Source organism: Mus pahari, chromosome 9, assembly GCF_900095145.1.
Source record: "Mus pahari chromosome 9, PAHARI_EIJ_v1.1, whole genome shotgun sequence".
In the NCBI taxonomy this organism is placed as follows: domain Eukaryota; kingdom Metazoa; phylum Chordata; class Mammalia; order Rodentia; family Muridae; genus Mus; species Mus pahari.
The window spans coordinates 24,733,612-24,761,071 of NC_034598.1; the positions used below are offsets into that span (position 1 = coordinate 24,733,612).

Consider the following 27,460-nt stretch of genomic DNA (forward strand, 5'->3'; position numbering starts at 1 on the left):
CCCTGGTAACCACGGGAACGGTGGCGTGGCAGGACCTCTGCGCAGGCGCACTGCGTCCTCGCGTGGGCCAGCCTAGGCTTGGAACACCCCGGGCCTGGGCGACTCCCGGGTGGGTGGGAGGCTCGCGGCGCGCGCCTGCGCGGTGGTGCAGGCGCTGGTGTGACTGAGCGCACGTAGCGAGGGCTGCGACCGCCCCCTCTCCGGCGCGCCGGCGCGTCAGGGGACTATAAAAGGGACGACTGGCTCCCTCTGCTGCCCAGTCGCACCGCCAGCAGGCTGAGGGCGGCAGGGAGCTAGCTAGCGGTGACTGCAGGCGACAGGACTGACCCGAGCCGAGCTGTCGCCTTCCTCACGGCCCGCTATCCAGGTGAGGCGCTCCTCCGATCTTGGGGACGGATGCGGAGTCCCCGCGGGCAGCCGGGGTCCGCTCGCTCTGGAGGGGGGCTCAGCCCTTCCCACAGCCGCCCCCGGGTCTCCCCGAGAGGACCCAGCCCCGCATCCCCGAAGCCAGGCCGCCCCGGCGCTCGCCCAGCTTCCCTCGCCGTCCCCCCCACCCCCGTCCTGCTTCTGGCCGGAGCGGCAGCAGCGGCTTGCGCCCCGCCCCAGCACTAGGACCTTCTTGAATGTTCCATCCCGGGCAGCCAGCCTCCCTGATGACTTGTGCAGCGGTGCCTCGTCCTCCCCACTAAGCCGGGGGAAGGCGAGGGCGGACGGGCGGGGGTCTGGGCCGCCCCAGCCGCAGATGGTTAGCATGTGGCAGTGGAGAAAGCAGGCAGCGCTTGCAGCCCGGGGCTGAGACTCTCCGTTTCGATCGCTCTTCTTCTCTTTTCCTTTTCACTTTTGGAAAGTAAAGCCAGGAAGTGGGACCTTCTCAGAAGTTAGGACCGAACTTGTCTGTTGCGCTTCGCTGTGCTGTCTCAGCAAGTAGACATAGCCCGGGGCGCCGAGTTTAGCTGAGAAGTTGCTGTCATTTACACAGTTGGGGAAGCTGGCTTCTTCCTTCCTCTTCATCCCGGTGAATCACTTAAGGACACACGCGTCTGTCTCCGTATCCCTCTCTCCCTCTGCTCCTTCTCTCCTCCTGGTTTCCAGTCTTCCCCCACCTCCTCTGGTTCGGCTCACCCAGACCCCCTTTCCCTTTTCGTCCCTCACACTCCCCTCCCCTTGCAGGCTCGACAAGTCAGTCCATTTTAGCCAAACCTTCTATGGTTGTGTGAGAATTTTAAACTGAATTTTGTGATTGGCCCCAGATGGATGTTCAGTGTGGGGAAGGATGGTGCGGTTAAATACGAGGTTGTTTCTCCTAAAGAGTGGGAATTTGGTACAAAGGCAGGCTTTCGACGCAAACATCTTCAGCTGACCATCCAAAATGAGGACTCTTGGGGTATTGCACCGTGGTTTATAGGGAAGAGCCTCCACAGAAAGGGAAGCTTTCTGGATTCTCTTTTAGGAAATTTTTTTTTTTTTTTAATTAAAAGGAACCTGCCAGGTTCGACTTGACTCGAGAGCTATGGCTCTTGGACTTTTTCCTTGGAATGTACTCTGGAGGGATGGAATAGCCACTACGTGAGTGGGGGAGGGGGGAGACGTGGCAACACTGTTCTTTCATCAACTTTTTTTTAAGGTTGAGGAAAAAAAAAAACTCGTTTCCCTTCTCAGGTTTAGATGTAGTTTATGAATGGAACTAGTCTTTTCCTAAAATAATCGCATAAAAAATTACTCCTGCGTAGCAGGAACATTGGAAATTAAACTTAAAAATACACAAAAGGGTTATTTTGATTATTTCTAGGGAGAAAAGAGATTTTTAAGCAGGAAGTTGAAGCTGAAAGTGAACACACTCTGAATATTTTTATCTTGATTTGAAATAGGAATAGTCGTGATTTCTTTTTTTTTTCCTCAGCCACTGATTTTCTTTAACTTTAGACCGTCAGTCAGTGTCATTTCAGAACCTTAAATATGAATTAGAAGTTTTATCTTTTCCTTTTGTAGGAAGCATATGTTTTTGTTCCTTACTGTAAAAGGTCATGACCGTTTGTTTGATTTTGGAATATTGTGCCTAATTTTTCCCTGAGGGCAGATGCCTTTTGGATTTACAGACAAAGAAAAGGTCTACTGTTTCTCTTTTAGGTGAATAAAGTTATTTCCATTGTTATACTGAATTTTTTATTTTGAAATAAAGCTGAGACTTTGATAAAAGTCTTGGGCATTTTGTTACTTTGTAACTCAGCTAGTAAAATAGGTGAAAACCAGGTACAACTTGTGATTGTAAAAAATAAATGTTGAAAAAAATTAAAAAACCTTTATAACTGGGGGTGGTCATACATGTCTTTAATCCTGAGACTTGGGAGGCAGAGGCAATAGATCTCTGTGAGTTTGAGGCCAGCCTGGTCTACAGAGTGAGTTCAGGGTAGTCAGGGCTACATAGAGAACTCAATCTCAAAAAACCAAAACAATAAAAAACCAAGGAGGAGGAGGAGGAGGAGGAGGAGGAAAAGCTTTAGTTCTCCTGTGTATCACATTTGTTGCAGGTGAACTGTAGCTTTGGTGAGGAGACACTAATTTTCTGTTACTACAGAGTGAATTATGGACTGACAAGCTGTGGTTTTCATGGAGCAGTTAATTTCAAGCATTTGCTTTGATGCCAGGAATGTAGAGAGAATGGAGACAGCTATAAACCTTATGAACCTTAATTTCTGTGGGAGGAATGCTTTGTTTTTAATAAATGACTAACTTGGGTATAATTATTGTTTTTAGATAAATTTGTGAGATCCAGAATGTTTTTCAGTCTATTTTTGAGGCTATGAAATCTCTTGAATGTCTACAGCAAATTGGGGGCCTAAATCAGCAAATACAAATATTTCTGTATAGTTTATATACCATTTATGCCCTCACTCATGAACTCTGCTATAAGAATCCCTAAAAAAAATGTAACGCTACGTAGACTTCTTGAGGCAGACTTTCTTGGCTATTTCAGAAAACTGAAGTGAGCATATCAATTTTATTCAAGTAGAGCGTGGCCCTAGTAAGCTATTGCTGAAAGTGTTTCTAACCAAATAAGTTCTTAGGATTTGCTGAACTGTACTGTGAGTCAGTTACAGTATATCATATTATATCTTGTCCCTCCTTTCCCCCAACATTGTAACACGCTGAAGGTGAAAAAGCATACAGAGAAGCAAAACAAATGGAATGGTCCTTGATGTTAATATTGTCTGTCTGCCTTGGGGTGAGATCTTACATCTTACAATGAAATCATTCTGCATAATGTATGTATAAATATATGAATATATGAGAAGCCAAATAAACTAGGTGTTTATATATGTGAAATCAGTGTTTATATTCGGTGGAATGTTTTTATATAATTTTTATATACATTTTTATAGGACTTGAAGCTATTCCATCATTAGTTTTCCTTTAGCCAAAGAGATATTATGCCTGAGTAAAAACGTAAGAAATTAAAAACAATTCTCACTTAAGGGACCATAGAAATGTCGAAGGAGATTCAATACATTCCTTTTCCTTTAGATGTTCAGGATGGCTCTTAATATATTTGGCTGGGTGTTGGCTAAAAATACAGTACAAAAATTCATGCTTCTTACATAAGTATCAGCAGAATGAATCCTGCCTTAGATTTTTTCTGCTTCCTGTTTTTATAAATGTGTTCGTGTTTTGGTGGTTTAGTTTTCTCAGTAATACTAAATCAGTGTAATACATCTGTTATTGTATATTTGAGCTGTTGTTATAAGTAGTCTGAAGGGAAGACTGAACTTCAGTGGTCGTTTCGTTTACTTGGATGGTTGCAGTTAACTTTACCTGGCTTTCTTTTCATAGCTATACTTAGTTATTGGCGGGTGGATTTCTCACTGAAAAGAACTGAAATGTCAGCCCATCCATGTCTGCCTAGTCACTGAAAAACACAGCAGACAAAATTCCGCTCAATATTATTAGCTCAGTTTCAAAGGACTCAAACTTTAGTGGATTTCGTCAAAGTTGCCAAAAGAATGAATGATAGAAATTTTAAGAATGAAAAAAATTCAAATGTACTAAAGGAAGAAAGTCACAGCTGGGAGAATTCTACGACAACATAGAACACCGGGGAAGAGAATTTAAAGCAGATATTGGAGTTAGTGACGAGGAAAAAAACAATGAGACTGAAGCAGTATTTAAAATGTAAGGGGAGAGTAGCCCTGGTTGGCCGGGAACATCCTCCAAACTTAGATCTATCTGTGTCTGTCTCCCAAATGCTAGGATTAAAGACATACGCCACCATGCCCAACCTTGTATTGGTTAGTTTTCTATTGTTATAACAAAATACACAAGGCTAGCTAATAGGTAAAGAAAAGAACTTTGTTGGTTCATGGATCTGGAAGTCTTACAAGTAGGACATGAAAGTTCCATTATCTGCCAATATGATGCGGGTAATTTACTCCATATTAAGGATGAGTAATTTCTGAATGGAACTACATATTTGGAATCATTCACATCTTTTCTGCAACTGAGTTCATTATTTTTTACTCTACTATATATAATATTCTTAAAAGATTTATTTTTATTGTAGGTGTATGGGCGTTTTGCCGGCATCTGTCCTCTGCAGAGGACAGAAAAGGGAAGTCAGAAGCCTTGATAATGGAATTGCTGAGGGTTGTTAGCTACCATATGAGTGCTGGGAATCAAACTCTGGTCTTCTGTAAGAGCAACAAAAGATGCTCTGAACTGCTGAACCATCTCTCCAGCCCTAGGACACGTGGGACTCTTTCTCCTCTTGAGAACTGGCACTGGAAAAGAGGAAGCTGAAAGCTAGAAAGAGAAAAGTTAGGCCTAGGAAAAAGGAATTTAAGGTAGCTAATCCCAGTACTCCAGAGATGGGCAGGGGGAGCTCAAGTTTAAGGCCAGTCTGGGCTATGTAGTGAGAGCATCCTTCAAATGAAACAGAACACCCAGAGACACTTTCGATAGGATGGCCTTGGGAGAGATGGAGGTTTGGCGAAGTGTACGTTAAAGGTGACTTTGAAGCTGTAACCTGTTTATTAAGAGGATAGAAAGTGTTTCTGCTCTCTACTAACTTGCCCATCTTCTAACGGAAAGTTGTGGCCAGTGATAAGAGGATACATAATCTTTTGCATTGGGAATAATATTTGAGCAATATAAAGTATATAACAGCAATTTGTCTCTCAGGTATGCAGAGTGTATTAAACCTCTCTAGATATTTCAACATGTAGTCAACATTTTTCTTTTGGACTATCACAAAGAACCTAAAATAAACAGTTGATAAATATATTTTTTGTTTTTTTGGTTTTTTTTTTTTTTTGGTTTTTTTTAAAAAGCATTGAGCCTGGGGCTGAAGAGGTGCTTAACTGTTGGGTGCACTGACTGCTCTGTCAGAGGACCCAGGTTTGGTTTACAGCACCACATGAACTCTCAAAACCATCTGTGGATCCAGGTCCCTTGCCTAACCTCTGAGGGCACTCAATGCATAACCTCTGAGGGCACTCCATGCCTAACCTCCGAGGGCACTCCATGTGTATTCTACACCAACGAAACACTCCTGCACATAGAATGAAAATGCACCAATCTTTTAAAGGAGGGGGAAAAGCTTTATTAAGTACTGTATGATGTATCAACTAGAAGAACGATATGTAGTTATCCCCTGTTGTCCACAGGAGGTGCCTTCAAAGATTCCCAGTGGGTATCAGAAACCTCAAGCGATGGACTGTTTTTTGATAAATGTACTAAATGAAGTAATGCTTAGTTTGTGATTTAGGTACAATAAAAGATGAATATCAATAACTAAATAGAAAAATTATAGTGTATCATATAATAAAAGCTGTGTTTATTATCTCTCAAAATATCTTACTGAACATTATGGTTTTTTTCTTACAGGGAAGTACTTTATAACTTCTCTTTGTATATCTGAATTTCCAGCATCACTGCACTTGTGCTTAGAACATTGTGATTCCTCATGACACTATAATAATGTTAAAAACTTGAGAAAAATATCACTATATTTACTGTGTGTATGGGGGTATGTGTGCATCTGTGCCATAATGTGTGCATGTGCCATAGTATGCATGCGGAAGGTCACATAAAGACGGTGACTTTAAAGTTTTTAAACTTTTTAACTATATTTTGTGTGTGTTTTGCCAATATGTTCCCAAACCCTAGAGGTTTTTGGGTTTTGGTTGACCTCAAACTTAAGTGATCTGCCTGACTTTGCCTCTTCTGTCCTGGGATTAAAGGTGTGTGCCACCACTGCCCAGCAGCAGTGAATATTTTAATGTATATCCACCATAATTACAAAAATGGACTCTATAAACAGCTCATTGGAAGCTTTTATAAGGTCTCTGGAGAGGGAATAGCTTTTAATAAATGTTGTTGATGCTAATCTTTTTGTTTTTCTGGTTATAATTGTTGTAAGATTCTTCACCTCAATGCCTGACTTTATTGTCTGAATAGTTTCTCGAGCTTGATCATGACTTGATCTTGCACCCCTTAAAAAAGCAAAGTTGGCCCCAAATACAGTAGTAACAGTCAGCAATTGTGACACCAACTGCCCAGAGATTTACATTAATTCATCTCCTTAATCCTCAGATAATTCTATTTTACAAACAATTTCCTTCTCTTTAGATGTAGCCCACCTGCTGTACACTTGTATTGAAATGTAGTGGGAAAGAACTATAGAGTTGGATTTGTTGTTAGTTTTTGTTTGTTTGTTTGTTTTTGTTTTGCATGATACAGAATCTCTTCATCTATAGCCCAGGCTGACCTCAAACTCAGAATCTTCAGGCCACTTTTCCACTTCTCACAGTCCTTGGATTTTTCCCCGTGTCCCTCATATATCACGTGTGTCTGGTCTTGCCTGATAGTACGTCAGTGTACCGTATGTGTGGTGTCTGAGAAGGGAAGGAGAGGGTGTTGGGTCCCCTGGAAGTGGAGTTAGCGATGGCGGCAAGTGATCATATGGGTCTGGGAGTCCAAGCCCAGTTCTCTGGGGGAAGAGCTAGTGCTCTTAACTGCTGAAGTATCTCTCCAGCCCCCAAAGGACGGTTTTTAAAATTACTTGGTGCTGGTTACTTTTAGCCTCATGTTTATCTTTGCTTATCCCCCTTCATACTAAAGGGGCCACCAAATAAACTAGACATTGTTAATGAGTCTTATTAATTTAGAATGCTTCTAATATCAAAATGACACTTTTAGGCTCTCTGTCCTGGGAAATAAGAATTTTTTTCCCAACATGTATTGAGACAAGATTGTGTGTGTGTGTGTGTGTGTGTGTGTGTGTGTGTGTGTGTAGATAGATATCTTGGGCTGGCTTAGAACTCATAATCTTAATGTTTTAGTCTCTTGACAACTTGAATTATAGGTGTGTGGCAGCACACATGGTAGGAGATGTCTGCATGTATCTAAGGTGCTTGAAACAACTAAGAAGTCTGTTACATAGTTTAAGGAAGGCAGTTTCAGCCAGATGTGGAAGACACAGGTGGATCTCTGGGTTCGAGGCCAGCCTGATCTACATAGTGAGTTCCAGGACAGCCAGGGCTACATAGAAAGACTCTGTCTCTAAACTAAAATGTGCAGTTCGAAAATAAAGAACAATGCCATTTAATAGTGATTCTTAATTTTTTTATTAAAACTTTGATCATAGTCTTTAAAAATTGTCCGTCAAAAACCATGATGAAACATGATGGAATAGAGTGGAGATAATGATTTGATGAAGGGTTACAGGGAAGATGAGGAATCTAACTGTTCCTTTAGTAATTGCTTAGCTGTTTTGGAAAACATGTCCTATTTTTGATTGAAAATCATGCCAAGTCCAGTTACGCAGCATACTGTGGTGGCCTTCACTAGGAACCAGGGTGTGTTGATTGTGAAAACTCTCACAAGACTAAAGGTGAACACAAACCAGCAGTTAGGGTGAGATCTGCCAGAGCTTTCTAGAAGGTTTCGAGCAAGACCGGGAGGCATGGAGAGACGTAAAAGGAACCTTGTGGAAAATTTTAATGTCAGGCAAAGTTTAGATTAGAATATTAAGCATTCTTTCATCTCTGTTAAGATTTGGATGATGTGTCTGGGTAGGAGGGGTTTTCTTAAAATTTTGCAACATTTTTAGAAGAAAAGTATGAGGCTGAAAGTGTAATACAGTCTCTGCCAGATACCCTGTGCTTAGTAATCCATTAAATAACTTGTACTTGGAATTCAACGAATGCTGATAATACAGTAAATGTTTATAGTGTAGTAGTAAAACTACTTCAAAATCTGTTCCTAGGTTTGGTTGCCCTGTGGAGTGTGGGGGGCTGCACTTTCCTGGAAGCAGGACAGAAGTTTGTGTTGAATAGATATAGGCCTCCCTGAGAATTTGTCTTTCAGGAAAGTTGTTCCTATCCACACTAGCCTATCATATACATGTGTGTTACAGGGTTGTACAGTTCATGGATCTACTGTAAAGAGTAATCCAACCCTTTTCCTCTTTGATGTGCAGCTTTGCTGTGTAGCTTAGGCTGGGCTGGAACTACGTTATGGTGACTCATGATAGTCTCAGGTTTACAGTTTTCCTACTTCAGCCTCGTAAGTGCAGGGATTACAGGTCTGCACTGCCACACCAGGCTCAAATTATTTTTAATAATTATTCCTATTGCTACAGCACCAAGTTTATCTTGGCACCCGTGAGTCTCCTTGGCCTTCCTTTTCTGTTTCTCCTTCCCCTCCCCTCAGCTCTTCTCTTAGCTCTGCAAGTCTCTCAGGGGTCCTGAGACTTGATTTCTTTTTTCTTTAAAGAGATTACATTCAGTATCTCTGGGAATCCAAGGCCAGCTTGGACTCTACTCCAAAAACCCAAATAAATAAATGATTAATTATTTATTTTAAATTTAAAAATTAAATTTATTAATATTTAGTGATTATACTCAGTTTAAATTCTATTCCATTCTTGAAGACTTTGGAGCAGAAGACGTTTATGTCGCTTTTCTTTGATGCTGTACTATCTCTTAGGAAGCTTGACTCTTTCTTTCTTTTTTTTTTTTTTTTTTTTTGTTTGTTTGTTTGTTTGTTTGAGACAGGGTTTCTCTATGTAGCCCTGGCTGTCCTGGAACTCACTCTGTAGACCAGGCTGGCCTCAAACTCATAGATCTACCTGCCTCTGCCTGCCTCCCAAGATTAAAGGCGCGTGCCACCACGCCCGGCCTGAAGCTTGACTCTTAACTGCTGTATAGTATTTGCTTTGTGGACTTGGAAGAGGGGAGAGATAAATGGAAGTAGGGCATTATAATTAAGAAAACCACTGTGTTAAAACAAGTGATTAATAAAGCTATGTCTCCCTATTAACACGCCACTTAGGTTGTTCAGTGAGTGTGGCTAAATGAGACATAGTAGATTAGAGGAACCATTCAGTAGCGTGAGTCTGTTTTTCCAGAAGAAAAATTGGAGAGTAAAGCCCGTTTTAAAGAGAGTTCTGTTTTTTGTGATTGCAGTGTTTTTCTGTATCCAGACCAGCAACATCAGCAGCTCCTGAAATGTGTTCAAATCACCTGTTTATTCCAGATGGTTCCCATATGGCAGACATGAGACATCCAGAAAACACATAGATAGATAGGAGATGACAGCATGGCTTGGTGGGTGAGAGCCTTGCCACCCAGCCCTGAGGACCTGAGTTTGCACCCCAGGATACATGCGGAGGTTGAAGGAGAGAACTGATTGTACAGTTGCCCTCTGACCTTCACACGTGTACTGTCATGTCATTCATAATACAGAAATAACACAAAAAGCAGCAGTGTGAGAGAAAGCTTATTCCTATAGTTTTATGAATGAATTTTCTACATATTTTCTCACACTCTTAAAACTATGTTATGTTGTTAATTTTTTTTTCCCCTTTTTGTTTTGCTAGAGACACTTTCTCACAGTTTATAACCCAGGCTGGGTTTGAACTGTTGAACCTTCTGTCTCAGCCTCCTACATGCCTGGATTACAAATGTGCAAGTTTGAATGGTTTTCATGTATTGCACATACTAAAGTGTGTGTGTGTGTGTGTGTGTGCGTGCGTGCGTGCGTGCGTGTGTGTGTGTGTGAGAGAGAGAGAGAGAGAGAGAGAGAGAGAGAGAGAGAGAGAGACTGTTCCCATGTGTATGTCCGTGTGCGTGCGTGCGCGTGCATGCGTGTGCGCATGCATAGGTGCCTGCAGAGGCCAGAGGATCTGAGGGTTAAACTCCGCTCATTAGGTCTGTCGGCCAGTGGCTTTACCCACTGAGCCACCATCACATGGCCACCTGTATTCTTATTTTTAAGCTTGTACATTCCCAGCTTGTTTTGTTTTGTTTTGTTACACTGTTTTGGTTATGGAGAGACCTTATACTTATTTTGTTACACTCTTGGCTATGACTATTAGATCTTTGTAAAATTTATTTTGAAGAAGCAGACATATTCATATTAATAGAGCTTTGAGGCTTTATATGGGCTTTAAAGTATAGTTTTCAGGGCTGGAGAGAGAGCTCAGAATAATTAGCACTGCTATTCTTTCCGAGGCCCTGGGTTTTGAGTTCTAGCTATAAATTCCAGTTTCAGGTGATCTGATGCCCTCTCTTCTGGCCTCTGCACGCACTGCACACAGGTGGTACACAGACAAACAGGCAAAGGATCCATATACATAAAATAAAAATGGGGATGGGTGGGCTGGAGAGATGATTCAGCAGTTTAGCAAACTTATTGCTCTTACAGGGGACTTGGGTTTGATTCTCAGCATCAACATGGTAGATCAGAACCACCTGTAAATCCATTTTTAAGGATTGCAGTACCCTCCTCTGGCCTCTGAGGGCCCAGGTGTGCATGTGGTGCATATATACATACATGCATGCATGCAGGCAAAACATTTATACATACATATATATATATATATATATATATATATATATATATATATAACTCTAAAACAAAAAGGAAAAAAGTTTTAAAAAGAATCAGTTACTGGAAGAAAAATACCACTTTAGAGCTGCTTTTTAGTTATTTCTGTAAGCTAAAGGTTCTTGGCTTATTGTGAGGTTTAAAGAAAATAGCAGGTAACAAAGAATCTTTAATAACAATATATTTTAGTAATAAAAATGTTCTTACCTGACAGATCTAAACTTTATCATCAAAGTTAAAAATTTATATAATACTTGTAACTAGCCTTATATTAATATATTGAAAGCATGTATAATTTTTTTTCTGGAAATAGCATTTACTCACCAAGAAAATTATGGCAGAAATCTGGTTAAACACAGAAAATTCTAGACTCTTCAGAAAGCCTGGTGTTTTGAAAAAGCTTTGTGCTTTGGCAGGAGCTCAAGAGAGGAAGTGCCTGCATCTGCTACATTCTAGAAGCTTTCCCCAGATCACTGTAAGGCAGCCAAAAAACTGGGTTTCACTTCTGTGTGGTTCTGGAAGTATCTGGAAATTTGTAGCAAACTTGAGAGAGGAGATATAGGAGCAAAAATGCCATTTTATTGTGGTGATCTTTTTCATTGAGATTCAACTTAAGGGAGAAGATGAAGGTCCTTTTCAGCTTTTGTGGATTTCAGCTGGCCTCTGTTGAAGCCTGTTAGTTTAGCCAGCCCCACATGGGAAAGATTAGAGAAGTGCCTACAAGACAGGCTGGCAAGCCAACCTAACAGACAGTGCCTGCTTCTGAGGCAGCCGGCCTTTAGTAGTAACTTACTTTGTTTTAAAGCGGTGGGAAAGCTTGTGTGCTGGTAGGGGAGGAGGAAGAGGATAAGTGCAGTTAGTATGTAAAGCAAGGCGGAGCCTTTCAGTGGGTACTCAGTACCCTCATTAGGGTGAACAGTCCTCACTGGAAAAGACTACCGGGGCAGAGGAAAAGGGAGGCAGAGGTGGTGAGAGACTCTGTGGTTAACAGGCTGTGAAGACCAGAGTTCAGTCCCCCAGGATGCAGGTATTATGCCAAGTGGGTATGACAGAAGAAAACAAAAATTATCAAGAAGAGCTTTGCTACCAGGTTGAACGGGTGGGGTGGGGGCACAGAGTCACAGCTGTGTACAAGGTTTGTGTGGCTTTATTTTTTATTTTTCAACATAGAACACAGAAGTAAGAGAAAAAGTATTCCCTTACCCCCTCCTAACAACAAAACATAACAAAATTATAGCAACACCTTTCTCCTCTAAAGATAACCCTCAAAACTATATCTTTAAGAGAAACTACTAGTTTAAATGTACAGGACTCTCTTAGTATTCTCCACAACTTACATAGCATTATAGTTGTGGGTGTAGCTGAGCTGATACAGTACTGGCTTACCATGCTCTGGGTTTCATCTCCAGCACCATCTAAACAGGGCATGGTGGCACATATCTGAAATCCCAGTTATCAGGATGATCAGAATTCACAGTTATCCTTGGCTATTTAGTAAATTCAAGGCTAGTCTGGATATATGTGATCCTGTCTTAAACAACAACAACAACAAAAATAGCATAGCTTCATTCATGATTAATTAATATACCAATGCAGTCCTATCTCTTCCTTTTTTCCCCCCATCTCTTTCATCATTCACGATTCAGTGCTTTCACAGAGTTATGAAATAATCAGTTACCTCCCATTTTTATCACCTCTACAACTTCAAATTTTAAAGTTTAGAACCATACTTGGTAAAGATGGGTTAAGTTAGAAAATTTAAGGATTAAAGAGCTCTGATTTATTTTCTTTTAAACCATTTCTAACATCTTTAAAGTGTATTGGTGAGGCATTCATGTTTTAGAACTAGACAAAGGGACAACATTTTCATACTATATAAAAAGTCTCATCTGGGACTTGAGAGATGGCTCAGCTGTTAACACTTTCTGCTGTTCCATTCCAGAGGACCTGAGTTCTGTTCTCAGCACCGTATGTATCTAGTGGCTCTCAACTGCCTATAATCCCTGCTGTAGGGTGTCAGATGCCTCTGTCCTCTGAGGACAGCCACACTCATGTTCATCACTGCACACACATACACACACACACAAAATTAAGAATAATAAAAAGGAATTCTTTTTAACAAACCACAACTGTTTAGTAGCTCTGTTTGTGATAACAGGAAAACATGTGGGTTGAAGATTTTCTATAGTATGGAGCATCTAAATTTATTAAAGTTATAAATTAGTTATTAAATTGATTTATAAAAATTAACATCAATTCTAGGAGCAGCCTGGAGACTAATTGTTGCTGTTCTTATAGGTGTGTGAACCTGTGCAGTGCTCCAAGATGATCTGGGGTGTTTTAATGATGGCGATTCTACTTCCTCAGTCTTTAGCCCATCCAGGGTTTTTTACGTCAATTGGTAAGTCCTGGGTTTCAACACTTTAAAATTTACATGCTTTTGTATTTTTAAATTGTTAAAAACAAATGCACTGTATTCCTGAAGATTAACCTTAGTTTATTCCTTGCCTACTTAAAAGGGCCATTTAAAAAATTCCTCAATGGAGGGGGCTGGAGAGATGGCTCAGCGGTTAAGAGCACTGACTGTTCTTCTGAAGGTCCTGAGTTCAAATCCCAGCAACCACATGGTGGCTCACTACCATCCGTAATGAGATCTGATGCCCTCTTCTAGGGTGTCTGTCTGAAAACAGCTACAGTGTACTTACATATAATAAATATTTAAATCTTTTAAAAATAAATTCCTCAATGTCTGCCTTCTTTGTCCTTTAAAAAAAGAAATAGTTTACTGGGTCCTCCACAGGAGTGCAGTGTGGGCAGTACTTATGTACTCTCTGCCTTGGTTTTCTTTAAATTATTTTTTCCTGATTACAAAAGTAATATGTATTATGCTTAGAAACTTAGAAAAATTTTGAAAAGCATACTAAAAAAGTTAGTGATAGTTGGGGTATGGTGGCACCCAACTATGTATTACTTTAATCCCAGGACTGGAGGCAAAGGTAGACAGAGCTGTATGAGTTTGAGGTCAAGCATGGTCTTATACTGAGGTCCAGACCAGCCAAGTCTATATACATAGTCCCTATTACAAAAAACAAAACAAAATAAAAAAGGAAGTTAGTGATCTCTACACATAATTAATGCATGTACATACCATTTTAATGCATAGATATAAAGTTGCTCTGTACATTACTTTTGGATATGATTTTACTTCATTGTAAATGCGTTATTTTTTCCACATCATCATTTTAAAAAGTGTTACATAAATAGTATGTTGAAGCTGGGCAGTGCTGGTGCACTCTTTTAATCCCAGAACTTAGGGCAGAGGAGGTAGATCTTTGTGAGTTCAAAGACAGCTTGGTCTACAGCGTGAGTTCAGAGTATATCACTGGTCTGGTTTAAGGCTTCTGGCTTCTGCTGCACTATTAATACTGGATCCTCACCAGGACTCCTCTTGGATAGACTGTTGTTGCAGGATCATGGAGATCCTGCAGCTTTGGATCTGTTGGATCTGTTGATCTCCAGCAGTTCGTAGATGGGGTAGATGTTAGTGTGGATCAACTCAAAGCCATGGATCTTGGCCTGCATGGTAGCTGAGCTGGTCTGCCCACCAGCTCTCCCAAACCCATACCACTAGGATGAGCTCTCCAGCATTGCTCTACTTCACCCAATGCTATCACTGCCAGAGGGCAGAGCCCACTGTCTGGCTCTCATGCCCTCAGGCTGGCTCACTTACACCTAGGCTTTCAGGGCAACCAAGTAAGGTGTGGGGGCTGTCTTATTTCTTAAAAATAAATTTTAAAACTTTTGCAACTTTTTCTTTTTCTTTTTTTTTTTTTAAAGATTTATTTACTTATTAAATGTAAGTACACTGTAGTTGTCTTCAGACACTCCAGAAGAGGGCGTCAGATCTTGTTATGGGTGGTTGTGAGCCACCATGTGGTTGCTGGGATTTGAACTCCAGACCTTCGGAAGAGCAGTCGGGTGCTCTTACCCACTGAGCCATCTCACCAGCCCCCGCAACTTTTTCAAGTGTGGATTTTTTTATTGATTAAAAATTTGATCCCAATTTATCTTGAAAACTAAAGATGAGCTATAAGAGCACAGACAGAAAAGAAGAAACATTAATTCTGTAAAATACTGTTGTTTATTAATTTAGTTTGCAAATGAAAACACCATTTTCTAACATATTTCCAAGTTTGCAAAATGTATTAGTTCCAAACACCAGAACCAGAACTCATTAGAATTTTATTTTGGTTTATCTGATAGGAAAAAATAAAAATAAAAAGGAAGGGAGGGAAGAAGGAAGGAAGGAGGGAAAATGATCCTTTATAACAGACCTGTTCCATTCCAGTTAAATATCCTACAGGATAAAACCTTCCTAATGAATTCTAAAAGATTTATATTGATGAATATTTAATATCCTTCCTTTTCCTGTGCAGGTCAGATGACTGACTTGATCCATAATGAGAAAGACCTGGTGACATCACTGAAAGATTATATTAAAGCAGAAGAGGACAAATTAGAGCAAATCAAAAAGTAAGTATGTTTTCCTTACTATAGCTCTGTCACCATCTGGGAGTTTTCACTCTTGCACTAAAGCATGGAGGGGAAATGAAAGTCAGAAGAGTGTCTAACGCAGGAAGCTCGGGAGCACAAGGGTTAATCCTGGCTCAGGGTTGGTGTGTGTCAGCTTGTGCCCTAGCTATATGTACATGCTTATGTTTGCAGATGCATAGGCACATGTGCATAGAGGCCAAAGGTTAACGTCAACCGCCTTTCTCTAGTACTCTATTTTTTGAGACAGGGTCTCTGTACTGAATCTGGCAAGGCTAATTGACTACCAAGTTTCAGGAAACTTGTTCCTACCGCCCAGCTCTAGAATTACAGACAAACACTACTATTGGTGGGGGTGTCGGGGATCTGAACTCAGTGTCCATCCTTGTATGATAAACACTTTACCACCTGAAACATCTCCCTAGTCCCTAGTAAGTTTTTTCATTATTGTGACAAAGTAACTTAACAAAAACTTCTTTGAGGAAATAATTACTTTGTCTCACAGTTCAGATGTTCCAGTTTCATTCTAGCTGAGCAGCTCAGATAGCAGTTAGGGAGCAGAGGTAGAGAATGGAGGGGTTAGCAGTCTTCCTCCTTCCGAGCCTATGTAGGTGCTGCCCACATTCAGGGTCCGTCTTCTCTGAAAACACCTTACAGACACACCCAAAGCCGGTCCTTTAAGAGATGCTTTCTACATAGGGTGTAAAGATTAGCACATAGCTGCACACACGTGATTCCAGCCCTGGGGGTGGGGTCAGGAAGATCACAAGTTGAAGGCCAATCTAGAATGCACAGTGCAATAAGACCTTGTCTCAGAAAACAACACAGCAACAGCCAAAATAATCACTATGAATTAGGCTGGGCTCAGTGGTGCGCATCAATACTTATTGCTACTCAAGGGGATGAAACAAGGAGATGCTTGAGCCCAGAAATTCAAGGTTAGCCTGAATAGTAACACTGTGAGATCCAGTCCTTAAAAAGAAAGAAATGTGTAAGGTGTTAAGAGAGGTGGCTCAGCAATTAAGAGCTGAGCTTTCAAAGGACCCAGGTTCAATTCCTAGTACTCACATGGTGGCTCACAACTGTCTGTAACTGAGTTCCAGGGGATCTGACTCCTCTTCTGGCTTCTTTGGGCACCAGGCATGCATGTAGCAAACATTCATTGATGCAGGCAAAATACCATATGCTATACAGAACATAAAAATAAGAAAAAAATAGAAAAAAAATTTTAGAGCATAAATTGTTTTAAATACATACTTAGCAGAATTTAGGCAGGGCCAGAATATTTTTATTTTATTTTAATAGTGATTTTAGCTTTTGGGGGCTTATGGGGATCAAAATTTTCAGTGATTAAAATTTAGTATTGTCTAAGATGAGATTCCATTTGGGAGAAACAGTCTAAATCAAAAAAGTTGTACTTTGATTCATTAAGTTAGTTTTTTTTTTTTCTTCTGTATGATGTATTTTAGAGAGTCTTTATATTTTTACTTTAAAACGAAGTTGTAGGCAATAGTTTTAAGTGAAAAGCTTATAATTAGTATCATTTCCCAAGTATTTTACTTGATTGATTTTTTTTTTTTCCTTTGGTACGCTCATTTTGTGGTGTGGGGAGGAACTCAGTATGTAGATCAGGCTATCCTTGAATTTATAGAGACCTACTTGTCTTTGTCTTTGCCCCCTGAGCGCTGGGATTATGTTTCTGTGTTAAGCATGCGCCACGTTTGGATGGGTGGGGAAGTGGGGGGGGGGTTGGGGAAGGGAGAGCATAATCAGAGTATTGTTTGAAAAAAAAAGCCTATTTCAGAAACAAAAGCAAGCATGGGCAAACCATGCCTGGCTTTTAGTGCACACTTTAATGTCTGATGTCTGTAGATGGGCGGAGAAGTTAGACCGGCTAACCAGTACAGCAACAAAAGATCCAGAGGGGTTTGTCGGCCATCCCGTAAATGCGTTCAAGTTAATGAAACGTCTGAACACTGAGTGGAGTGAGCTGGAGAATCTGGTCCTCAAGGACATGTCGGATGGTAAGTGTAAGGGGCAGTGGGATGGAGAACTGACTCAGGCCCTAAGTGCATCACGTGCCTATGATGTAACGGAAGTGTTCACGTGTGTTTGATTTGACTAGATATAATTGAAATCTGGAGCATTTGATCTAAAAAAAAAATAGTAACTTCTAATATTTGTGATAATGTGGGTAATTTTACCTTTTTTTTTTTTTTTAAGATTTATTTTATTTATTATATGTAAGTACACTGTAGCTGTCTTCAGACACTCTAGAAGAGGGCNTCAGATCTCGTTATGGGTGGTTGTGAGCCACCATGTGGTTGCTGGGATTTGAACTCCGGACCTTCGGAAGAGCAGTCGGGTGCTCTTACCCATTGAGCCATCTCACCAGCCCTTACCTTTTGATCTTCAAAAATAATTAGATTTTTTTGACATATAACTTCATTTCTAAGGGCAAAAACAATGGGAGTTATGTTGCAAAGAGGAGTGTTAGCTGTGTTCTACCCAGGGTTTTGTCATTAGGGTTATTTTTCTTAATGTTGGCAATCATTTAAAATATTGACGCTACAGACATCAATTTTCAAAAGTCTTTGTATATGAAATAATAAAAGTAGTTGGAGTGTTGGTGTTCTAGATCTCAACAAACACAAAAAACTAAGCCTGGAGCTTAAGGAGGTAGAGGGATTATGTAGTATACAACAGAAGCACAAGGATTGCTTGAATGGTTGCTGACTGATACAAAAAAGAGAGAAGAAAAGATGCAAGCTACACTATCTGTGTAGGTAAAGTGCCCTGTAGCGTGCTTGCCAGTGTTGGTGAGCACTAGAGCTGCTGTAGTCTCTTAGTTCACTGTTCTCACAGCGACAGCTCCAAAATGCCAAGTGGAAATCTTGAAAAATCGTAAGTTCCTGTCCAGTTGCCCTGCTGGGATCCGCGGCCCCCTTTGTTGCAGCATGTCCCTGCCCGAGTCCTTAGCCTTCTGTTTAACCCTTGGAGCACACAAGGTCCACGGGTGCAGGCTTTAAGATGCTGCAGTTGGGATGTGTCCGAGAGAAGCAACAGCGTGTTCTTATAAGTGAAAGCTCTTGACTTAACTGAAGGGAAAGTCTATAGAAGATGCTAAGACTCTTGGTAAGAATAAGTCTCATGGTCCTTAAATTGTGAAGGAAAAGGAAGTTGTTTATAGTTTTCCTTTTGCACCTCAGATTACAGAAGCTGAGGCCACACTGCATGATGAGCACCTTGGTTAGCTGGAAAAGATACTGAGCATTTGCAGTTGTGTAGAAAAAAACTTACCTATAAAGTTCTGGTACCATCCACGCTCCCTTCCAACTACTAAAATGTTGCATGTGTCTCCTGTGGGTAAGGAGGAAACACTACTACCTATAGGACCATGAAAAGTAATGCAGATGCTTGTGGGTACTAATTTACCATAAGCAGGTTTTCCTGTGTATTAACACCCTGAGAACAGTTACAAGGAAATACACCTTTTGTTTCTCTTACACTCTATACACACATACACCCTGTCTCTGTGTCTCTCTCAAGTAATGACCTATAGTTCTTTTATAACGTTAACCTTTTTCTGTGTGGTAGTCATTCCATAATTACACATATAGATTTTATATATATGTAATCACATATACATTTCTTCTTTTTTTTTTTTAACTTAAGGAGAACTTAAGCAACATATTTGGTTTTGTTTTGATTCATAAGAAATATAGGGGCCAGGTTGAGTGGCTCTTACCTTCAATCCCAGTACTCAAGTGGCAGAGGCAGTCAGATCTCCGTGAGGTTGAGGTCACCCTGGTCTAGTAAGACCTTGTCTTGGAAAAAAAAAAAAAAATTAAAAGAAAAAAGAAAAAAGAAGCTATTATTGTCTTTTGTAAAACTTGCTTGTAGGAGTTCTTGTGGGAATTGTTAGGGTTGGCTTAAAGTAGAAAATAGTGATAGGAGTGCCAGTCTCCTTTCAGCTAGCTGTTCATGTGTGTATTTCCACTAATTTAACTAATACCCGATACTTACTGATCAAAATACATGTAGTTGATAATAAGTTAATGAAAGTATTTACAGTGGTGACATGTTACTAAATTTTAAACCACATTTTGATATATTTTTTTAAAGAGTGTTCTTAATCCATATCCTTAAGGGATATATCGTTCTTAAAGTAATTTTTGTTAGTTTGATTTTACTATATTTTGTATAAATCCCATAGTGTTTGTGCCTGTCAGGGAAAGGTGCATTTAGACGGGAACTCTACCATTGATCTGATTCAGCTTTGTAGTTCTGTTTCTGTGTGTCTTGTAATTTTTAGACAGGATCTCACTGTGTAGCACTAGCTGGCCTGGAACTCACAGACTCTCTCTGCCTCCACCCTCGCATGCTGCTGGGACTGAGGGCATGTGCCAACAAGCCTTGCTTCCTTGGGCATTTGAGACAGTCTCGTGTGTTCCAGATTGCCTGGCACGTTGGTCATCCTCTTGTCTTTGTAGTTCTTGGTTCAGAGGCGTCTACTACCGTCCTGGCCTCTGGGTGGGTTTGTTTTTTCCTTGTTATTTTGTATAAAAACAATTACTATTAGTAATTAATATTAGTAGTGACTATTGGTAATTAGATTTTTACTAATATGGATGTAATTTTTGCAGTGACCTCACATTGCTTACATTTTAATGGGACTAGGAATTGAAGTTAATGGTCTGTCCCGTCTCAGTGTGTTTTTTCTTGTAAATGTAGAAATTTCATGGTAAGGTAGAAAACTGTTAAGATATTTTTTATACTCAATGTTTTCTATTTCAAGGCTTCATCTCTAACCTAACCATTCAGAGGCAGTACTTCCCTAATGATGAAGATCAGGTTGGAGCAGCTAAAGCTCTGTTTCGTCTGCAAGACACCTACAATCTGGACACAAATACCATCTCAAAGGGCAATCTTCCAGGTGAGTGGACACTTCCATCCATGAATATGCTTGTCGCTTAGCTGCTCTTCAGCCCACAAGAAAAATGTAATTTTTTTCATTAATTAATTAATTTATTTATCCAGTTTTTTACATCCCAATATCCTCTCCTCCTCTCAGTCTTCCCTTCACACAGCTCGTTCCCCATGCCCCCTCCCCTTCTCCTCTGAGAAGGAGAAGGAATATCATTTTATAGCAGGATCCCCTGCAATCCAGGCTGGCCTCAGACTCAGGTTCATGGCAGTCCCTCCTGTTTTCGCCTCCTGAGTCTGGGATTACAGGTGTGTACTACTATACCTGCCTTTTGATCTTAACGGTTTTAAACTGTAGCTTTTATTTATTTACTTAGTTTGTCTGTTTGGTTTGGTTTTTGGAGACAGTGGCCCTCTATTTAGTCCTGGATGGCTTGGAATTCACAGAGATCTATCTACCTGTGTCTGCTTCCTGAGAACAACCCAAGGAAGGAATTTTAGTATATAAGAAAACCTCATTTTTCTGGTGTTTTAGAACATCCGCTATTTCTTAAGTGATTTGTATATGAAACTATAATCATCAAAATGTTTATGTTTATTAACTAAAAGCTAAGGTGTTCAGAATATGGAAAGGGATTAAAAGGTGCTGTAGTATGAGGCTGAAGGTTTGGTTCAGTGGTTAAGAGCAGTGGCCGCTCTTCCAGAGGACGTGGGTTAACTTCCTAGCACACGCAGTATAACCGTCTGTAATTCCAGTTCCAGGGGATCAGATACCTTTTTCTGGCTTCTGTATGCACTATGCACATATGTGATACATAAACATACATGCAGGCAGAATACACATGCACATATTTTTTTTTAAATTAAAAGAAAGTTCTATAGTATGAAGCAATCTATTAAATATAGTACATAACCTGTTTGGGCCAAGAATTTTAAGTTGCATTTAACTTTATGATAATTTGCTTCTCTCACTGTCTTTTACTATTACTGGAGAAATAGAAATTGGTTTTCTCAGTAACAAAATTAAGACATATGGTTATTGAAAAAGATACTTTTTTGTGCATCTTTCTTCATCTGGGATAAGTCCTGGAATGATAAATTTAATATATTATGTTAAGTAAGTTTTTAAAATGAACTGGAATACTTGCATAAGTATTCAGATTTATGTATTTTACTTTCTGTTTCTATTAGCACTACATCATAACATTTGATAAGATTATAACATTTAAAAATTGGTTTGTGGTTTACAACCCCACATTTAATAGACATTAAGTATGTCATGTGTGCAGTTATTAAGATCATTCCAAAGATAAAAGTAAGACAATACCTTTGTCAGCTAAGGCACTTACAATCTCAAGATAACAATACAGCGAATGCCTGTATATATAGAGAGAGCCTGTGTGCCGTTCAGCTAAGTAACAGGTACTTGGTGTGGCTTAACACGCAGTTCCAGTGGAACATGCATGAGTTAAGAATGGGATTTGGTTTGCGAGAGTAGTGAGATATGAAGCTAGAGAGGTAAGCAACACCATCTCTTAGGGACTTGTATCATTTCTTCCTTTTTCTTGCTTGTTTGTTCCCTTCACACCCACTATGGAAAGTCCTCATTTTCAGATGTTGTTGATTTTATTTTTAACTTGTTTTTTCAAAACCCAATTCCCAGAAATTTTTCTGTAATAATTTTGAGTAGATCAGGCTCACTTTACCAAAGCAGAATAGCTGAGAGTATTCTGCGCTTTAGCTTACTCATATGGCACTGCCGGGATATTGGGTCAGTTACAGAATGTTACTGTGCTGTCTGTGTGTATTGATGTGTGCTTCCCCTAATGTGCTTTCTTTGCATGGCCCCCAAACACTCAATGTTGCTGAATCGTGAGCTCAGTTTAGACCTATACTAGTAGCACAATAACAAAGGTCAAACTTTAATATGATTCTTTGCTTTCTGGAAGTATATCACATTAAACTATTAAGAAGTTAGGATTTTGATATCTGCCCTTGTTTAAATATGTCCCCTACCATTTCCAACTATTGAAACTTTATTGCCATGCATATGAGGCCAGCCTGGGTACATAACAGGTATCAGACCATACAGGAATTGTTTCTTTTATCAGTTTTTTGGTTAGTATTAATCTACTTTGGTCAGTTTCTTGGGAGTAGATGGGCTTGCCTGTTGGAGATTGTCTTAATTACAGATTGAGGTAGGAAGACCTGCCCACTGTAGGTGGATTCATTCCCTTGCAAGAGTAATATGTAAATTTAACAGGAGTGTTTTGTTTGCCATTTTATTTTTTTATTCAAAGTAGGTTTTTTTCCATATAGTATATTTTGATTACTGTTTCTCATCCCCCAGCTGCTCCAAGATCCTCCCTACTTCCCCACCTACCCAAATCCACATCCTCTTTCTCTTACCCATTAGAATACAGACAGACATCTAAAAAAAATTAAATAAAAACAAACCAAAATAGGACAAAACAAATAGGCGGAATAAGAGCCACCCCTTCCCATAAAGCACAAGAAACACGTACAGACTCTGAGACATACACATTCACACAGATGTAAAACCCATAAAAACAAAATTGGAGACCATAACATAGAAGCAAAAGATCTGTACAGTTAAAAAAATATGCAAGTCCAGACAAAGCATTATGAGAGAAAAATAACCTCCAGAAATACCATTGAGTTCCTGTGTTGGCCACCCACAGCTGTCAGCCGTTTGCTTCTCCGTCTCCTCTGCTCAGCTCCTGCTAGAGTGTCTCTTAAGCATAAGATAGACACCTCAATTTTGTTGTTGCTTTGGAGACAGATACAATTCCTGCTGTACTTTAACTTAATCCACGTCTCATTTTGGTAACTTCATATGCTTCATATATACTGGATAAATGAAAACACATACCTGCTCAGTAACCTGTACTCAGATATTAATGATGATGTAATAATAATGACGCAACATATGCTAACATATGCTACAAGATTTTTATCTAAGTCTTGTGTTCTTCTTAAATGTTTTTACATTTATTGATCCATGCATGTGTGTGCTGTATGGGTGCTGTAGCATGCGTGTGGAAGTCAGGACGATTTGTGGAGTGGATTCTCTTCTTCTACTGTGAGTTTTAGTGATGAACCTCTTGCCTTTTCCTGCCGAGCATGTCACTGGCCTAGGCCCTTTAGGCACCTTCCCTGGCCAGTTATGCAATCCTTACTATACTATGTTATTCTGTCTGTCTGTGAAATTAGGCTAATTTTTGCTCTGTTTTTCTACTTACTATTTGTGACAGGGTCACTCTATATAGCTCTGACAGTCCTGGAACTAGACCAGGCTGGCCTTGAATTCACAGAGAACTCAACTGCCTGCCTTTGTTTCCTGAGTGCTGGGATTAAAGGCGTGTGCTAATACACCCAGCTGATTTTTGCTTTTCTTACAACTAAACAAATATTCCAATGTTCAAATGAAAGTGAAGTAGTACTTGGAGAGTTACGTAACCCTGTATAGTACACTATGGCGATTGCTGATGCTCTGGGCGTTTGTTTGTTTGTTTGTTTGTTTGTTTGTTTTTTATAGGAGTGCAACACAAGTCTTTCCTAACAGCCGAGGACTGCTTTGAGCTGGGCAAAGTGGCCTATACAGAAGCAGATTATTACCACACAGAACTGTGGATGGAACAGGCTCTGGCGCAGCTGGAGGAGGGCGAGGTGTCTACGGTAGATAAAGTCTCTGTTCTGGATTATTTGAGCTATGCAGTGTACCAACAGGGAGACCTGGATAAGGCACTTTTGCTCACAAAGAAGCTTCTCGAACTAGGTATGTTATCTGGCCTAATTTACATTGGTTCTACGAGACATATATCTTACCTGCATATTTATTTGTTCTTCCAACCACAGTCAGCCGTGTGCTATCTACAAAAAGTTTACAAGTCAGAGCATATGTTGTTCTCTCACTACCTGTTCCCAGATTAAACAGTAACTGAAGATTCACATACTATACCACAGTGCTTGCTGTGTTCTCTGACGGTTTTTCTCCAGGAATTTAAAAATTGAAACTAGCCAAGCAGTTGTGATGCATTCCTTGAATCTCTAGCACTTGGGAGGCAGAGGCAGGAGGATCTCTGTGAGTTCAAGGCCAGCCTGATCTACATAGTAAGTTCCAGGACAGCCAGGACTACACAGTGAGACCTTGCCTCAAAAAACAAAACAAAACAAACAAACAACAATGAGTAAATAAGAAATGGGATCAAGCCTTGATGAAGAACTCAGTAGAAATGTTTACACACCGTGGGGTAATTCCCAACCACGTTTCCTTGATGAAGAACTCAGTAGAAATGTTTACACACCGTGGGGTAATTCCCTACCACGTTTCCTTTGAAGAACATTACTGCTTTGTTGCATTTCATAGTCAAATGTTAGAAAAATGATATGAGAATTAAACAACAACAAAAAAAATCTATGTGTATTTAGGTGTATCACGTGTGTGTAGTGATCACCAAGGCCAGCCAGAAGAGGGTGTCACATCCCTTGAAAGCATGTGGGTGCTGGAACCCTGGCCCTTCTCAAGAGCAACAAGTGCTCTAACTGCCTAAATACCTTGGTTTCTACCCTAAGATCTACTATGCTGCAATCTTCAGAATGTATAAAATGATGAATTCAGGCAGCCTTTGATACATTGTGAAGAAAGAATATTTAATAAATATTTTTATGATTAATTAAGATAATAGATGTTAGGAAAGTGAGACTGTTCAAAAAGATTGATCATCTGAAAATGAACTTTATGATAATTGATTTATTTCATAGTTAGATAATGAATCAAGATATTAATTCAAATAACATTTGTTTTCCTGTTCTGTTTTTCTATTGATTTAAATTATACTTTGTTTTCTTTTTTTTTATTTTAAAGATTTATTTATTATTATAAGTACACTGACGCTGTCTTCAGATGCACCAGAAGAGGGCATCATATCTCATTTCGGATGGTTGTGAGCCACTATGTGGTTGCTGGATTTTGAACTCAGGATCTTCGGAAGAGCAGTTGGTGCTCTTAACCACTGAGCCATCTTTCCAGCCCCTATACTTTATTTTCAATATAGAAAATGTTATTAATATAGAAAAAGAGGAATCAACTGTTTTTGTTTCATTATAGTATATACTCCCTTTTCTATACACTTTTCTCCTAAAATTAGGCTTTTATTATATATATTATATACATATAATATATATAAAATCAAACATACATTGTGAGCAGTTTCAGAAGAACTAGAAACACTTCATAAACTAGTACTTGAATGCCCCAAGTGATGTCTCTAACTTCCTGTTCTTGTTTCTGCCTGGGTATGGTTGGTTGGATTGGTTTTTTTCCTTACTAAAAGGTAGCTAAAAATTATCAGTAGCAATTTCTGAGGCAGTTAGTGGATTTTGCCATGTTTGAAAATTATATATTCAGTTTCCTCTTTTCTTCTTACTTGGAGATTTGGAGCTTAAGTCTACTCAGCCCTCAGATGTGTGTTGGTCTGCATTTGGCTGTGGTGAACTTAGTCGTGAAGTGGGCTCACTTTGTCTTTATCGTAGTGATTACTTTGGAGCCACAAAATTATCTTTCCACCATTACTTAAAATACACAGAGGAATAAGACTTCTTTTTTTTTTTTTTTTCTAGACAGTGTTTTTCTGTGTGTCCCGGGCTGTCCTGGAACTCCCTGTGTAGCTTAGGCTGGCCTTGAACTAAGATCCTCCTGTCCCTGCCTCCTGAATGCTGGAAGTAAAGGCGTGCCTAGCCACCCCAAGCTGAGTAAGACTCTAAACCGAACATTGTTCTGGGGCTGATGAGTAAAGTTCTCAGAGCAGAAGCAGTAATTGGTCACTGAAGATACAGACCTATCCTGTCACCAGAGCTGTTTCTGTACAGGGCAACGTATGTCCTGATTGGCTGGATGGTTCGGTTTATATCTCGTTTTGGCACTAATTACTTTGGCACTATTAGTGCCTCCTTTCTCAAAGGCATCTTAATTAGAAGATAAACCTAATGTAATATAAACTGTTTATATTGCTCTTTTCTGATGATGGAACAGCCCTAAACTTGCCTATATCCACACTTTATTTCTCTCTCTTAGATCCTGAACATCAGAGAGCTAATGGTAACTTAGTATATTTTGAGTATATAATGAGTAAAGAAAAAGATGCCAATAAGTCTGCTTCGGATGACCAATCTGATCAGAAAACTACACCAAAGAAAAAAGGGATTGCTGTGGATTACCTGCCGGAGAGACAGAAGTACGAAATGCTGTGCCGTGGGGAGGGTATCAAAATGGTAAAGTGGAAAAAGTCAATCGTGTGTATGTGTGTTGCTGTGTGGGGATGCGTCTGTGTTTGTACCCAGTACTGGAAGGATTCAAAGCTTTGTATATTGTAGTCTCTTTGGTAAAAATCAGAATGACTGCACAAAATAGTATGCTGTGTGCCTACTGTGGGTGAAAATGCATTGCTGTGCATGAGCTACACATTGTTCCCCAAATGGAATATTGTTAAAGTTAATTTTTTTTCTCTACCAAGGAGCTAAAGTTAGGCTTTCTGTTTTGACGTTGAAGAGCGTTAACAGGCTAATCACTAATTGCAGATGTACATTGCACCATTGTGGACATGTCCATGGTCTGATTCCTAGCAACGAGTGTTTGCTTTTACTTGGGAACTAGTGAGCCATGTGAGAATAAGTAGACTGTGTTAGACTCCTTCAACTTCCTCACTCATGTCATTTCTAAAATGTAGCATGTGTGCTAGGCACCTTCCTGTCACTGAGAAAGTGCTTGAGAAAGACAGCTTTCAAAGGAGGGGGCCTTATTTTGGCTCACAGGTTCAGAGTTGTCAAGTCCCTAATCCATGCCATTCACTGGAATAAGCCCATGGCCAGGCAGGACATCTTGGAGAGGGTTTGTGTTGGAGCAGAACTACTGATCCACAGCAACTAGGAAGCAGAAGCAACAGGGATGGGATTCACAGTGTCCCCTTATGAGCATCACAGTGTCCCCTTCTGAGCATCACAGTGTCCCCTTATGAGCATCACAGTGTCACCTTATGAGCATCACAGTGTCCCCTTCTGAGCATCACAGTGTCCCCTT

The 27,460-nt window shown here is 40.0% G+C and overlaps 1 protein-coding gene across 2 annotated transcripts in view; it reads left to right on the forward strand.

The window, feature by feature from the left end:
• The first annotated feature begins 245 nt into the window (after window positions 1–245).
• Window positions 246–27,460, forward strand: part of P4ha1 (prolyl 4-hydroxylase subunit alpha 1) — a 49,095-nt gene continuing 21,880 nt past the window's right edge. For both annotated transcript variants that reach the window (XM_021204439.2, XM_021204438.2), the window contains exons 1-7: window positions 246–367; window positions 13,183–13,285; window positions 15,321–15,417; window positions 17,308–17,459; window positions 20,234–20,371; window positions 23,921–24,160; window positions 26,459–26,655. In XM_021204439.2, coding sequence (XP_021060098.1) covers window positions 13,210–13,285; window positions 15,321–15,417; window positions 17,308–17,459; window positions 20,234–20,371; window positions 23,921–24,160; window positions 26,459–26,655 — 900 coding nt within the window. In that variant the 5' untranslated portion in view covers window positions 246–367; window positions 13,183–13,209. The remainder of the gene's footprint in view (window positions 368–13,182; window positions 13,286–15,320; window positions 15,418–17,307; window positions 17,460–20,233; window positions 20,372–23,920; window positions 24,161–26,458; window positions 26,656–27,460) is intronic.